The sequence below is a fragment of the Spodoptera frugiperda genome, chromosome 26 (genome assembly GCF_023101765.2).
Source record: "Spodoptera frugiperda isolate SF20-4 chromosome 26, AGI-APGP_CSIRO_Sfru_2.0, whole genome shotgun sequence".
In the NCBI taxonomy this organism is placed as follows: Eukaryota; Metazoa; Arthropoda; class Insecta; order Lepidoptera; family Noctuidae; genus Spodoptera; species Spodoptera frugiperda.
In genome coordinates this window covers 12,537,447-12,550,625 of record NC_064237.1, presented here as the reverse complement: position 1 = coordinate 12,550,625, position 13,179 = coordinate 12,537,447, and the positions used below count along the sequence as shown (strand labels likewise).

At 38.5% G+C, this 13,179-nt stretch overlaps 3 protein-coding genes across 3 annotated transcripts in view; 1 reads left to right on the top strand and 2 right to left on the bottom strand.

Moving 5' to 3' along the window:
* Positions 1 to 13,179, bottom strand: part of LOC118264327 (uncharacterized) — a 419,163-nt gene that overhangs the window by 338,994 nt on the left and 66,990 nt on the right. The gene's annotated exons all lie outside the window — the stretch shown is intronic.
* The window catches only part of LOC118264513 (uncharacterized), a 157,946-nt gene continuing 149,429 nt past the window's right edge, over positions 4,663 to 13,179 (top strand). Inside the window, exon 1 of the mRNA XM_050704864.1 lies at positions 4,663 to 4,909. The gene's annotated coding sequence lies outside the window, so the exon portion shown is untranslated. The remainder of the gene's footprint in view (positions 4,910 to 13,179) is intronic.
* On the bottom strand, positions 9,511 to 11,116 carry LOC126912559 (uncharacterized). Its single transcript, XM_050705153.1, has 3 exons — positions 10,175 to 11,116; positions 9,641 to 9,727; positions 9,511 to 9,552 (listed from the first exon to the last, which is right to left on the bottom strand). The coding sequence occupies exons 1-3, from the start codon at positions 11,114 to 11,116 to the stop codon at positions 9,511 to 9,513; spliced, it is 1,071 nt and encodes a 356-aa protein (XP_050561110.1).

Genomic DNA, 13,179 nt, shown 5'->3' with positions numbered 1-13,179 from the left:
CTCCTTAGTGCATCAGCTACCTGCCCGTGTACGTTTACGGGCTTATATAAAAAAAAGATACACCATCAGATCGACATTGTGAATACGTTTGCTTCCAGGGGTCTTTTAAGGGATAGGAAGCAAACAAACAGATGTTAATCAGCGCTGTCAATGGACATCTGCAACACAAGGAGTTGCTCTTCTTATTAAAGTGTGATTTTGGCCTGCAGTAACCTCGCTCCCACACATAAGTTAAGGAGAATAAGGTAAACGAAGCTCTTTGATAATATAATCATAAAACATTATGTCCTTGAAGCCATAAGAAGAGCAATAGATACCGTTTTCTCAAACTAAACCAAGGAACACAGCATCCAGCTAAGATTAAGAGGAAAAACCGTGCAAACATTCAATAAGTAATGACTAGCTGGCCAGCTCCGAATCCATCAGTATTAAGTAAACTTGTTTCTGTTTATTTAAAGGAATATAAACGGACGACTTTTTGTCGCAAACATTCTAGGCTTATGGGATATTGTAGCTGTGGCCTATCTAGCGGGCTACCGGTGTTCCAGCTCGAAAAGCAGGAGTATAGAAACGGGGTGGTTTTTAGTCAGTAAGAGTCTGACAAGAGGGTGTCCTCTTGCCTCAGCAAGGTGGGAGTAATCATTGGATGATTTGATAAAAAAGGCTTATGGGATAGTGACTTTGATTTATTAAGTAAAAGCAAAACATCTTCAGTCTTCACGTGGAATAATTACAGGTTTGAGTCAGTCATACCGTAATAGATGTATAGAATGCTTAAGAACAAGGAGTGTTAAAACAACCGATACAAGGTTGATTTTGACTAAATATTAATTAGGTTCACAAGCAAGTTCTGTAAATGATTTTGTTAAAAATTCTAAGTCAATTAATCCAAGTACCTAACAAAAAATCTTCTTCTGCAGCAAACATCTTCAGCAAACAATAATAAATAGAAATTATCAGCAAAATGTCGCTGCAAAAAGTCGCACGTCTACACCCGCCCTCAGTCCGGACGATAAACATAGTTCTTCATTGCACGCCCTGTGATATAAACAGCAATTTGTAAGGCTTGACTTCTACCGGGATTAAGAAATGAAATAGAACTTATGGCTTTATTCTGAACATCACTGAGTTACGGTGATGAGGCTCATGGTAATCTGGATTTATGTTTGTGAGTTTTGTTCGTTGAAAGGGTTTGCAGAGTAAACCAATTGGTTTTCTATCTTATATAACACCTAGTGTTACATTAACCGAATAGTAGATTATGTGTGACATCAACTTTATGTTAATTTTGTGATAAGTCCGTTAGGGTGTTTTTTCCACCAGAGATGTGCTATGCTACGAAGATGTAATAGCTAAACTGTGAAACTATGTGACCGTTTCCACTAATACTAAGTTATGTAGCTGTGCGAGGAAAATGCGCAGCTTTAGTATGCGGTGTATCGATAATAGGATAGTAGAGCAGAAGTCATCCATCGCACACATCCATAGCACATGAGTCCTTTTCTACTAATGAACATGATTGGTTGAAGCCAAACGCGTCCACAGCAACGTAGCTTGGCAATTCTCTGGTGGAAAAGTACCCTTGACTTGTTCTAACATACTCCAGATATATTTCTAGCCATCGTACAAATTGCAGAGAATTTTATAATCAAAACCTGTTCTGTGTAATAAAATTTGATCGAATGATCAAAAAATTGGAAACGATTACGTTACTTTTTGTTACGCAAGTTTATAATCGAACTAATCCTATACTAATTATCGCTTCATTGAAAGCTAATCTTAATTCCTTTCTAAACTAATCTCATCTCCATGCTTAATATGCACAGATAGAAAGTAAACAGTAATTAATATAATCTCAACTTGGTCACTTACTTACAAGTAACACAAGTCGTGGAGGTTTGAATTAGTACTTATTAGTTGCTACCAGTTTATTGTGGTCCAAGGGATAAGCTTTTCTTATTATTTAGTTTTTCTTTCTAGATTTACCACCACCTGCTTTAATTTATTTTTTGTGGGATAAACTGGTAAACGAGCTGACGGATGATGTTGAGCAATCGCCGCCGCCCATGGACATCCGAAATATCAGAGGCGTAAGAAGTGCGTTGCCGGCCTCAATTTAAGGGTTGTTGGAGAATCTGGGATTGGGAAGGGAGATGACTGAGCCTCTGGTAACCTCATTCACCCAATGTAACGTTGTTTCACATAGGTTTTCTGCGAAGCCGCGGTATCACTCTGGTCGAGCTGGCCCTTTTGTACCAAAGGATGGCTCTCCGAAAACTTACATTTCAAACGTCCTCTATCATCCTCTATCTAATCAAACAATGTGTCCTCTTTAATAAATTTTAAAATAAGTAGGAATTTGACTTATCAACTTACCTCTACTAAAACTGGTAGAAAAAATTCACCCCTCTTCCTCTCCCAACTTACACCACACACCCAACACACGCTAATTACCGTTAGTTAACAAGGATGCGGCAGGGTGCTGGCACGTTCGAGGGCACTGGACCACCGCCATTACTACCAGCCCAGTAGCCTCAGTACGAGTTTGCTCTATATTTAAAGTAATCAAAACGAGAGCGCGTTCGGCAATCCGATTGGTTGGTTTATTCGAGCCGGCCAATCAGAGCGCCGAACGCGTTCTCGTTTCGATTACTTTAGACTTAAAGCAAACTCATACTAAGGGTACTGATTTATATGCGTACAGCCACTGCCTTAGATATCTACTAGTGACGCTTGAGGGAAAGAATTTGATAGGCTGTTGACTTGGTCCGCGATAGTGATAGGGTAAATTGGCTAGATTGTATGTGAGTACTAGCATTTTAATTGAGGCGGTTTTGTTTAATTAATTTATTGGGGATTTGGGTGGTGCCACAGAGATGTTTGGTTGACAAATGAGGTCTTCTATTGCAAGATTAATCGAGAAGACAGAAGTGAAGTCTTCGAGCTGCATCGATGCGCAACCGCAAGTGGATTAGCTTAGTTGTTTGAAATGGGATATGTTCATTTCCATATCCTTGTCTTCATCTTCAATATTACATAAAACAGTTGGATTTTTATTGTTTTGCGGAACTTTCCCATATTTTTAAATTGACTACACAAGCAAGGCAAGGTTTATGTAATGTTTATTGCATATTTTGGACAAAACATGAAAAATTTATCCGCAACCAAAATAACTGTAAAATCCCCTTTTCAATGCATGCTGTGATTGTGGTCATGATAATAATTTATTTATAATTTGATTTAATCCGATTTGGTTTAATAACCTAAGAGTAACATTTAAAAACACATAACAAATACACAAAAAAGACCACCCAGATAAAAACACACAAAAAGTTTTCAATCTTAATCAATAACAATAGAAAATCATCAGATCTTTTGTTCCTCTTGGAAAAAGAGGATTAAAAACATGCCGTGGCTTGCAGCAGTCATTATCATGATTTGCACCAAGTAGCGCATAAAACCAATCACTTTGCTAGGCCGATCACATCAATTTTGCCCCGTGTTGTGTTGATTTCTTATTAACACTAACTTTCATTTAACAAGTGATTGTTTTACATACCCTAGTAACTCGCCTTTTTTATGGTATAAGCCAATGAACGGAGCAGACGGATCACCTGATGGTAAGCAGTACAGAGCAGACGGATTACCTGATGGTAAGCAATCGCTGCCGCCTATGGACACTCGAAACAACAGAGGCGTTACAAATGCGTTGCTGGCCTTTTAGGGGTTAGGAATTTAAGGTTTGTTGGGGACCGATTCCCCATCGGATTTTGGGATTGGGAACATTGAAAAGGGGCGTAATTGTCTGCAAATTGAACTTGACACATTAAACCTGATAACCCTTTGAGATTATTCAACCAAAGCTAATCAACCATCTAACTGAGACCTCCAGCAAAGATTTCGTGAAATCTATTCATAAACTTTACTGACCGTAAAAAAAAACTTCTTTGACACAAAAAAAAAACTGAAATGCAAAAGCAACAGTTATGAATAAATCATACATAGGTAGTAGTTTTATGAAATAAATCAATTACAATGTGTTAATTGTTTACATCGGCGTGTGGCTGGTAGAAACTCGTGCGCACTCGCCTGCTTAGCGGGCAGAGGAAAATTGTACGACGAATCGTGGAGCTTGATACTTGACGCACGCAAGAGTTGATGATCAATTAGTCGAATTCAATACTTTTATTGAAGTGTCAAAAATATACTTTTATTTTATTTCAGAAATTACAAAATTCCAAGTAATCAATTTCGTTTTTTTGCTGCATAAAGCAACAGTATGCAGCAACTTTAGGAAAATTAACGTCATCATAAGAACATCCAAATATGGGCTCGCTGTTATACCTAGGTAAGTCCCCTGTTTTAGGCTTGAGAGACAGGGAAGTCATGTGGCTGTGGGTGGATGATTCTACAACAAATTCGACAAACTATTTTTAATACGTGGCCAAATCACGCTACACCATGGATTTTACAAAAAATCGTGCTAAAAATGTCTGTAATTATTAAAAGATAAGATAAAAAAGTGGTTAAAAGTGTGAAAATTAAGTTCTCTTTTTACAGTGACCACTGCACAACGACCAAGATTATGCTCTCCACCTACAAACCGTGTTTTCGAATGCAGAGCGCTGCGCGTACGGCGCCGCGTTACTAGTATCTCTGGGTCACTCGAAGTAGCCTGTCTCTCACTCAATCGAATAATCGAGTGATAACGATTAATCGATTTAAAACACGATTCGATTAAACTGTTTTTTACAATTCCTCATTTTTGTTGTGCAAAAATATTTGTGAAAATAGTGTCTGATTTATACATAGTGAACAATTTTTTGGTATTGTTCGTTAAAAGTGTTGTGTTTTGATCGAATTTGTGATTTTATTTTCGAATTAGTGGCCTTTGATTTGGATTTTAAAGGTATGTTAATGATTTTATTGTGTATTAGTTTATACAGATTCTATTAAAATTACTAAATACTCGTTTTATTTATTTTAATACGACATTAATTATTGTTTAAATGCCCTTCCTCTCTCCTAAGAATTTTATAATTTGCTGTGCCCAACTGGATCCATAATTGTGATTAAATATTGTATTTTCCAACACCTCTATACATTATGGATGCAATAATTACTTGAATACTTAAATACCTTCGGGAGCCTTAAACTCTGTACTTTTCTCTACTTTTATTTGTATGCAAGTGGATAGATGACTAATTTTTATTAATGTCTATCTTGTAGATTATTTTCTAATATTAGAACAGATTTTTATTTTCTTATGATAACAAATATTTTCGAAGATAATATCGATTTGACGTCACTTTTAGGTACGGTGCTATCCGATATGACAAAAGTCTAAAAAAACGTGTCTATAATTTTTTCATTACCTAACTGACGGACTAAATAGAATTTTGAATTTTCGTATCCCCGTCATCATCCCTATTTAAGAAGATTATTCGTAACAAACAAACAAACTTTCGCATTTTAACTATTGGTATCAAACTGAAATTAATCACGATTGCACAATAACAGTGAATTGGTATCATTAGTGCATTGATTTATTATTAGAAATTATACGTGAGTTTGCTTCGATTGCATCTCTACTGAAGTTAGATTTTATAGTATTGACAGCAATTAATTAATTCTTAACCAATCTCTTTGCTAATGAAGATAATATAATTGGTCTGATCATTGCAATTATGGTTTAATACCTAATAGGGTGAAATGGTCTCACTGCCGTATTTTAAGTTAATGGTTACTTAATTTAGTCCTTAGCAATTGGTTTTCGGAACAAAATCGTTAATAAGGAATAGTGTAAGTAATCATTATATGTATCTGAATATGGCAGTAAGGATCATTCGGAATGCATTGCCTTATCTACGTACGGCATTATTTTTGTTATGTCCTATGTATGTTATTTTTTTAGTATATTATGTATTTTTGTTTAAGTTTTGTTCCCGCGCTCAGAATTTTTAAATATACTGCTATCTACTCGTAAAAAGTTGTTAATGTTAAAATACATCACTTTCTATTACATTAATATTTTATTATTACATAAAACATTTTTTATTTTTTGTATATTACGATATTTTAAGAATATACAAACAATTACACCCAATGACAAAGTTATATTTTAATATGTCAACTAAATTTGAGTTTCCCTACTTAAAATTTACCCATATATGGTAAAAACAATCATAACATTTTATCATAACTATAGAAACTGCATTTCTATACTAGTTTTGCGAGACATTGACCTCCTGGGCTGCGACAACTTATCTCCAAAGATGCAAATGCATTCTAAAATGGTCAGTTCACCTAAATTTTGAACCTGTTTTCGTAAGGAGGTTAACAATTAATATACATACGTTCTAATGCGTCGCTATGTGTATATGGAAAAGATAATGTTACATTATAGCGTGTGTAGTGTTTAAGCTTTACATTGTGTATCCTAATGGTGTAATGGTGCATATCAAGTTAAAGCGCTGCTTGCACAAGAGTTATAAGAAATGCAAACATTTCCACAGACTCCGTGCTACTTCGAAAATGTTAGAAAAATATAAAAACGCAATTACCCATCCGAACATAAGACTGTTTAAAACATAACGAATAGCATGAATGGGCTGGCTCGACCAGAGTGATACCACAGAAAACCGACGTGAACCAACGCTTGCGTTGTGTTTTATTGTTGAGATGCCCAAAAACCCCCTTACCAATCTTCCCCATCCCCGATTTCCCAACAACTCTTAAATTGATTTACTAACCCCTAACAGACCGACAACGCACGTGTAACGCCTCTGATGTTTCGGATGTCCATAGGCGGCAGCGATTGCTTACCATCAGGATCAAATCAGCCGTTCACATCAACTGCTCGTTTACCGGATTATACCATAAAAAACACAACTACAATTGCCACCATTAAACTAACGACGAACGCTATTGTACCCCTGCCATATTAGCCATCAGATCACCAAAGATGGGGCCCAGTAGGGCTGATGCCTGATTCGGAGCTGCGGACTACCAAACACCGGCTCGAAAAGCAGGAGTAGGAACGGGGTGGTTTTTAGTCAATAAGAGACTGACACTCCCTCTCGCCTCGCCCAAGGTGGGAGAAGTCATTGGATGATTTTCCCCCTTAAAAAAATGAGCCCCAGCTGTCATAATAATATCTTAAAAGAAATAAGACTTGTTACTAAGGAAACTTCAAACATTAACACTTCCAAACAAACAAAAATATCAATTTTCTACGATTAAGCAATAACAAACGTAACACGATTAAGACAATAACCAACTCGAATACTTCCCGTACAAAACATCAACACTTCATTGTTGAAACCGATGCAGGAGTTTACGAGATTGCCGCAAAAAGTTATACACATACATACATACATAGGAAGTAACGCGTAACAGTCGCGCCTCACTGGAGTCGGTAACAAAGTCGGTAACAAAACTATCGATCATATTGTGTGACGTCACTTAGGAAGGAGAGTCGGACTGTTATGACAGGACTGCTAAGTCTTTGACAAGCGGGAAAATTTAATAGTGGCGCTTTTATTTATTATTGGGGAAATTAGGCGGAAGGATAATTATAGTTGCTTACTGATGAATTTCAATATTTTTAAAAAACGAAACAAAACTATCTAACTAAAAAAATATCGATATTTTTAATGAATTTTGTATGAAATAGTGCTTTTTGAGGTTAGTTATAAAGATTTTTACGTCAAATAGTAGACTTAATTCTAAAAAAATAGCCTTTTTAACCCGCCACAATCATTTATTTCTTTTACTTGGTTGTTACATTTTTAAATATTAAATTAAAAAAATAAAAATAAAATAAAACATTTAAAAATATAAAAAGCAGTAGCCCACCAGTAACGGGATAAATCCAAGCTACCGGTGGTCAGGGCTCAAGAGAGAGGAATTTCCGGACAATACGCGCCGTGTCCAGAAGTACTGCCTTCTGCATCAGGCTCTTGATCCAACCATCTAACGTTAGCCTACTCAGGTGTTGGTCGAGGCTTTTGGCTATAAGGCCATTGGCAGATACGACTATCGGCACAATGATTGCTGAATCTACATCCCACATGTCGACAACCTCATGAGCTAAATCAAGATATTTACTGGCTTTATCTTTTTCAGCTTTCACAAGATTCTCGTCATGTGGGATTGTTATATCAATTATCATTGTGCGACGGCTTGGTCGATCTATCACCACAATGTCAGGTTTGTTAGCAACAATTGTCCTGTCTGTGATGATAGTTCGATCCCAATACAGTGTGACATCTCCATTTTCAAGAACTGGGTCAGGCAGATACTTATAATACGGCACTTCAGATTCAACAAGTTTGTATTTTAAAGCAAGTTGTTGATGAATAATCCTGGCTACAAGATTGTGTCTGTGCAAGTACTCTCCGTTAGCTAAATGAGAACAACCCGAAATTATATGTCGAATGGATTCCCCTGGGCGATGACATGCCCGACAAATGTCAGCCGTTCCATCCTTTATAATATACTTTCGGTAGTTGTTCGTCAACATAACTTCGTCCATAATTGCACAGACAAAACCTTCCGTTTCTCCAAATAAGTTACCAAAACGTAGCCAGGATACGGACGCTAAGAAATCTGTATCTGGCCCATGTAAGGCCCGATAGTAGCGTCCGTGCAACTCCTTACTTTGCCATACATTCTTGCGATCCTTAGTGCTTAGTATTATAGGTTCTCTCCAGTCCTTATTAGCCAAGGAGAGCGGAGTAAGTCCTTTGTCCACTGAGACAACATCTCGATGCATCCCCACCTCCATTTTGAAAAAATATTTTCGGAGACTGCACACTTCACTATTGTGTAGGGTTTTGGCATTTAAAAAGCCTCGCCCCCCACATTTACGTGGTATGTACAGTCTCATTACTGATGATCGTGGGTGATGCATCCGATGCTCAGTCAACAATGAACGGACTTTTCTGTCCAGGGCGTCCAGTTCCGTTTGAGTCCACTTGAGTATGCCAAAAGAGTACATCAGTACTGGCATGACCCAACCGTTGTAAGCGCGCACCTTGTTACCACCTGATAAAAGACTATTGAGAACTTTCTTCAGGCGGCCAAAGAAGCGCTCCCGCAACGATTGCTTCATGACAGCTACATCAATGCCTAACGCTTCTGACATACCCAAGTATTTATAGGTTTCGGTTGAAGAGAGAAGTCTAAAGTTTGTGGTATCAGAGTTTCGTGTTTCATCTGATTCCACAATTTCCCCCCTCTTTACATGCATGATTGCACATTTGTCCACACCAAATTCCATCCTAATGGCATTACTGAACGTTTCAGTGACATTTAGTAATTTCATTAGATGCGAGTTGTTTGGAGCAAATAGCTTTAAATCATCCATGTAAAGTAGGTGGGATATAATTTCTCCCCCTCTTCTCAACCTGTAACCTAACCCGGAATCCTCAAGCAAAGTGCTTAGAGGATTCAGAGCTAAGCAAAACCATAATGGACTCAAACTATCACCCTGGAATATACCACGCTCTATCCTAATGGGTTCATCGTTCTCACAAATTTGTCGACATCCTGGATAGCGAAGAACTGTTCTCCATTGTCTCATACATGACATCAGGAAAGCACGCAGAGCTGTATCGACTTTGTACAGCTCCAGTACCCTCATGAGCCATGTATGTGGCACGGAGTCGTAGGCCTTCTTATAATCTATCCAGCATGTGGACAAATTCTTGTGAGATCTACGAACCTGTTGGCAAATGGACATGTCAATGAGGAGAAGCTCCTTAGTACCACGGGACCTATTCCTACATCCATTTTGAGAGGTAGACATGATATTATTGTCTTCAATATGCTTATTAAGTTTTTCTCTCAAAATGGATGTTAGGAGTTTATAAATTGTCGGTAGGCACGTAATCGGCCGATAATTTTTGGGTTCCGCGGTACTTCCAGATTTATGGAGCAGGTGGGTTAACCCAGTCGTAAAGAATTGAGGCAAAGATCCAGACTCCAAAGCTGACTGAAATTGAGATGCCAAGCGACTATGCGAACTGGTAAACCATCTTAACCAGAAATTGTGCAGCCCATCCGGGCCTGGAGCTTTCCAGTTAGCCAACGGATAGGCTGCATTAGACACATCTTCCGTGGTTATGGAGATTTGTTCCATTTCTGGTACCAGTTCACATTTTCGCCTAACCTTCTCAATCCAATCCCCTTCAGTGTGACAAACAGGTGCCGACCAAATGCTACGCCAGAACGACGTCGTAACATCAGCATCTGGTAGGCACGTGTCAGTCCTAGTCTGTTCTTTTAGCTCCCAATTTCTATACACCCACCTTTGATCCCTTTGGAATGTGCGATTCTGTGTATACCGTTCCACTCGCTTCTTATACCGACGAATACGGTTTGCCCATGCATAAATTCTCTGTTTCAGGAAGTCAAGACGCTCCGTAATATGTGAGACATAGTCCTGGGGGTTTATATCCATCCCCAGGAACGCCCGCCTCACAAAACGCATCACTCTTGGGCGCGTGTTGCCCTCCCTGAAACAGATCAATTTGGCAATAAGTGTCCTAGCCTCATCGATACGTCGTTCAATCCTGCACTGCCAAGCTGGTACAGCTGGTTTCTGCCGTGTGCTGTTGTTTTCTCTTTCGAGTAGTTTTACGTTAGCTACACGGCATGCTGCTATTGCTCCACAGTACAGAATTGAATGACTATCGATAAGGTCCTCAGAACTATCAAAATAATTTGATAGCTCCGAGTCCAGGGCACATACTAGCGCCCTGTTCTTTTTATGCATGGGCAGACGAGGTAAACGCGGTCTAAGAGAGGGCGATATAAACCGGTATTCCCGAATCGCATCCTCCAAAGCCCTCCTCAATTCTTCACTGCATTTGTGAGTACTTACCTCCGTAGTCCTATCATCATTCGGTGCAACAACAGGTTCAATTTGTGTTGGTTCCTCTATATTTTGTTGCAGCGGAATGATGACACGACTCCTGAGTTCTTCACTTTGCAGTCGATCAAGTACAATATCATCCAACATACGATTACGCTGAATGACTCGCACCTGATCCGACAGTCTTTGTGCCGACACGTTGATGGTTGGTTCGAGCTCCTGAAACAAGGCAAGCATTCTGACACGGTACGCTGTCAGGTTCCTTCCTCCCTCTGTTGCCCTAAAATATGCGCGCATGACATTTTCATTAATGGATCTTGTCCATTTCATGCGCGACACATTACCACCGGGCGCTGGGACTCCTCCCGAAGCCAGTGGGCCTCGTGGTCCTAAGCCACTCGGTGGCCGACGTCTTCCCCGGCGACGTGTAGGTGGTGGCGACGTGGGCGGGGAAAAATACTCGTCGCTAGAGCTCGACGCGCCTGCAACCGTCGATGACACCACTGCATCTGGTGGTGATGCCGATGATGGCAGGGCGGAGCTGGGCGACGAGGTCGGAGATGGTGGGCGTGTCCTTAGTATAGCTGCAGCTCTTCGTGTTATCATATTGTGATTATATCGTGATTTTACCCATTACCATTTGACATCTAATGTCATGTCACTGTTATTTTTCGTTATTTTTGTGAAATTTTGGTTTTTAAATTCTCTCATGTTATTTATTTGTAAAAAGTTCTTTCTGAATTATATAGCTTATTTGTTATAAACTGTAAAATGCTTCAAAATTGTATTATTTTGGATTTAATAAAAATGAGTAAAAATTTTTGATATTTCACATTCGGTGTTGCTACAGCTTATTTTTTTATTATTATTAGATTTTTTAGATAGATATTTTGAATTAGAAACGATATAAAATAGGACATTGATATTGGAAGGACACAAAATGACATAAATATACAAATAGAAAATAAAAGAGATAAAATTTCATAGAAAGGACATAAAAATAAAACGCCCGCATTGCTGTTGCGGGGTGGTCTAATGGTAGAGGGCGTGTAGTAAAGCAGCTACTCGAAATCGCAACCTAATTCGATAAACAGTTGCAAAAAATATTCTTAGTTTTTAAATTACCCGGTCTCATTGACATATAGGTCACCAATGGCGGGTTAATAAAAAAAATAGTAGATCAGCAAATCTATGAATGAAAGTGTTGATTTCAACACAATATCTACATAATCGCCAATAATTGTAACATGCCACAATAATGACTGAACTTATATCTTCGATTTATTTCATAATGTATTGTATAAGCCAAAATAAAAATGGCCACGGTAATTAGAAACGTCAAACCGTATTTATTTAACAATAAACACACCAACAACATGGTCACCCACATATTCAATTAACATAACCAACAAAATAATGGCATTTCAGTAACCATGCATATAACAGGTATGTATAATGCATTTGACAAGATAGCAGCGGGAAGCCTCACGTTGTTAACGGCTTCATAGCAAATGTTTGACCTAAAAATAAATCCTAAACTTATACTCTAGAGACTTCTTATATTCGTTCGTCACGCCTTTTATCCCCGAAGGGGTAGGCAGAGGTGCACATTACGACACGTAATACCGCTATACAATGTACACCCACTTTTCACCGTTTGTGTTATAAGTCCCATGTACCTAATAGGGGGTGAGCCTATTGCCATATACTGGGCACAATTCCAGACTCTGTGCTACTACTGAGATTTTTTTCTAAAAACCGATAATACCCCAGTAATTCTTTGCCCGATCCGGGAAACGAACCCGAGACCCCTTGTCCGGCAGTCGCACTTGCGACCACTCGACCAACGAGGCAGACTTCTTATACTATGCTTAAAATCCTGCAGATATTATAAATTCTATTCACACAGAAACAGTTATCAAATGCATTACATTAATATTCAAAATACTAGAACATTTAAATACAGTAGAACAAATTCAGTTATGTTATTTATCATATACAAATGTGGGACAAGTTTCGTCTAAAAAAAATACCATAAAACTGCATACGAATATAAAACCGGTTCAAATAAAAGTAACAAATAAATCACGCTTCTTAATTGGCGGATTTTAAATTTAGAACGTGGATTTTGTACTGTTATTCGTTAAAACCGTTCGTTAAAAATGTTTTTTAAATGAATTTGGAGTTTATTTGTTTGATATTTTGACTGCACGGTTGGTGCGGTGGCTGGGCAACTGGCTGCCGCGCAACGGGTAACGGGTTCGATTCCCGCACGGAGCAACTCTTTGTGTGATCCACAA

What these genes read in the sequence shown, in the direction of transcription:
- LOC126912559 (XM_050705153.1), bottom strand. Translation starts at nt 11,116, where the DNA reads ATGCTTGCCTTGTTTCAGGAGCTCGAACCAACCATCAACGTGTCGGCA. An exon ending in AAGGGGATTGGATTGAGAAG is followed by an intron (nt 9,728 to 10,174) that starts GTTAGGCGAAAA and finishes ATTTGCCAACAG; the next exon opens with GTTCGTAGATCTCACAAGAA. An exon ending in CACATACATGGCTCATGAGG is followed by an intron (nt 9,553 to 9,640) that starts GTACTGGAGCTG and finishes TTCGCTATCCAG; the next exon opens with GATGTCGACAAATTTGTGAG.